We start from the raw sequence: 2,385 nt of genomic DNA on the forward strand, positions 1-2,385 counted from the left end.
TGTGTGTGTGTGTGTGTGTGTGTGTGTGTGTGTGTGTAGATGTGAACGAGTGTTTGCAGTCTCCAGCTGTGTGTTCAGTAGGAGAGTGTGTGAACAGCATTGGAAGCTACAGATGTGTGTGTCCATCTGGATACAGAAGCAACAGCCAGCAGACCAGTTGCCAAGGTGACGGCCACTTCCTGTCTGTTTTAAAGCGTTTTCATGTTTGTTTTCCTGCCCGTTGACAGCCGTGAGACGCTTCAGCACGTCTGCACAGTCTGGACCTTTAAGATCACAACATAAGCACGAGTTATGTAACCACATCACGGAAAATATGACTGAAAAACATGATGGCAGAAAATAAAACTCTGGAACCTTTTTATTGAAATGTTGGAAAAACTGGCATAAATCAGAACATGTTAGTAAAGGTTTGTTTGGCTCCTCAGACATCGACGAGTGCCGGCAGAATCCCTGTGTTAACGGTCGCTGTGACAACACGGCGGGCAGCTACAGGTGCATCTGTCGGCTTGGTTACAGGCTCGTTGGCAACACCTGCACAGGTGAAGGGCCGCCATGGCTCAGCTTAATTCATTTCTATTTTAGAGATGACTTCCAGACAGCCTCACACGGTTCAGAAAAGCTGCACTCTCACGTTAAACGTGTGCAGACTGCTCTAAACACTCAGTTTACAGGAGTTTTTTCAACTCGTGGGTTTGTATGATGTCATAGAGAGTCAGTCAGCCAATCAGAAGACAGCTGGCCTTAATCATCTGTCTAAAACTGACTGATAAATCTGCTATAAATGACATCACTGATGTGTGTGTGTGTCAGATGTGGATGAGTGTGCTGACCCTCTGCAGTGTCCGGGTCAGGAGTGTGTGAACGCTCCGGGCTCGTACCGCTGTGTTTCCTGCCCGCCGGGACACGGACTGCTCAACAACGTCTGCAGAGGTAAACAAATATGTTATAATATATTAATAATTATTTTCATTTAAATAGTTCAATGAAAACATCTAGTTGATTTTTTTCATTAGAAAATACAATTTTACAAATAGCAGTGTAGTTGAAAAATATCAGAAAAGAATTCTTAGTAAACTCTATAAAAACGTCTCAGCTGCTGTTTCATTCAGACGCTGTCGTCCTGCCGTTCAGCTATTATGGTTATAAACTATTACAAAGCCTTTAAGCATTAATATTCATATTTTCCCAAACTGAATAGATATTAGTAAATATGTTACTTATACTTGTGAAAATGACAAGATTTCTGTAAATATATTCATATAAAAGTCAAAATGTGAAAAGATAAATATAGAATAAAATCTAAATTAAATAAAGTATCAGTAAAATAATAGTGCATCAGAATGTTTTTGTTTTGTGTGATAGATGCTGCTGAGCTCTAATAAAAATAAAAAAGATTTGAAAATGTTTGTAAACTATGGAAGTATCCCAAAAATTTAAAAACAATACTAACATGTAATTAAGAAGGTAGAGCGGTCGCCCCATGATCAGAAGGTCGTGGGTTCAAATCCACCGAACGGCTATCCTGAGGTACCCCTGAGCGAGGTACACACTGCTCCCGGGCGCTGGGCGAATGGGTTAAATGCAGGACTACAGACGACGCCCACGTGTTTAAAAAACAGCATATTTGAACCTTGTTTCTCTGTTTGTAATTGTTTTGTTCTTTTTTATTAAAAAATGGATCCTGAACTGTCAGTGACTGAAAAACCAAAAACCTTTCCTTCCTCCTGAAACTCGCTGACGTTCCCGTTTGTTTACGTTTCCTCTTTCTCGCTGTGCCTTCAGACGTCGACGAGTGTCGTCAGAATCCCTGCTCCAACGGCCGCTGTGAAAACACGCCGGGGAGCTACCGCTGTGTCTGTCACCATGGTTACAAGCCCCAGAACAACACCTGCACAGGTACACATCACAGATAGTTAGTGATGTAAATGTAAATTAGTTTGTTTGTATGACGTCACTCTGTGTGTGTGTGTGTGTGTGTGTGTGTGTGTGTGTGTGTGTGTGTGTGTGTGTGTGTGTGTGTGCAGACGTGGATGAGTGTGCGGAGCCATCTCAGTGTCCTGGGCAGATGTGTGTGAACTCTGTGGGCTCGTACAGATGTGTTTCCTGCAGAGCAGGATTCAGACTGACCGACAGACAGTGCACAGGTACACACACACACACTCGTTTTCATATCGTAGTGAGGACATCTCCTTGCCGTGCTTTCCCTAACCCTCAGCCTAACCTGACTGTAACCCTGACACTAAAACCACAATTAGATTCTTAAAAGTGTCATAAAATTCGTGGGGACTTTGTCCCTGTAAGGGCTGTTGGTCCCCACAAGTATAGTTTCTGTCCTCACAAAGATGTCTAAACACACACACACACACACACACACACACACACACA

General features: G+C 42.8%; 1 protein-coding gene across 1 annotated transcript in view; it reads left to right on the top strand.

Annotated features, from left to right (window-relative positions):
• Nucleotides 1-2,385, top strand: part of ltbp4 (latent transforming growth factor beta binding protein 4) — a 31,962-nt gene that overhangs the window by 21,913 nt on the left and 7,664 nt on the right. The window contains exons 13-17 of the mRNA XM_005737524.2: nt 40-165; nt 426-539; nt 811-930; nt 1,783-1,896; nt 2,025-2,259. Coding sequence (XP_005737581.1) covers nt 40-165; nt 426-539; nt 811-930; nt 1,783-1,896; nt 2,025-2,259 — 709 coding nt within the window. The remainder of the gene's footprint in view (nt 1-39; nt 166-425; nt 540-810; nt 931-1,782; nt 1,897-2,024; nt 2,260-2,385) is intronic.

The sequence above is a fragment of the Pundamilia nyererei genome, unplaced genomic scaffold (genome assembly GCF_000239375.1).
Source record: "Pundamilia nyererei isolate P.nyererei 1_Seehausen unplaced genomic scaffold, PunNye1.0 scaffold00076, whole genome shotgun sequence".
Taxonomy (NCBI): domain Eukaryota; kingdom Metazoa; phylum Chordata; class Actinopteri; order Cichliformes; family Cichlidae; genus Pundamilia; species Pundamilia nyererei.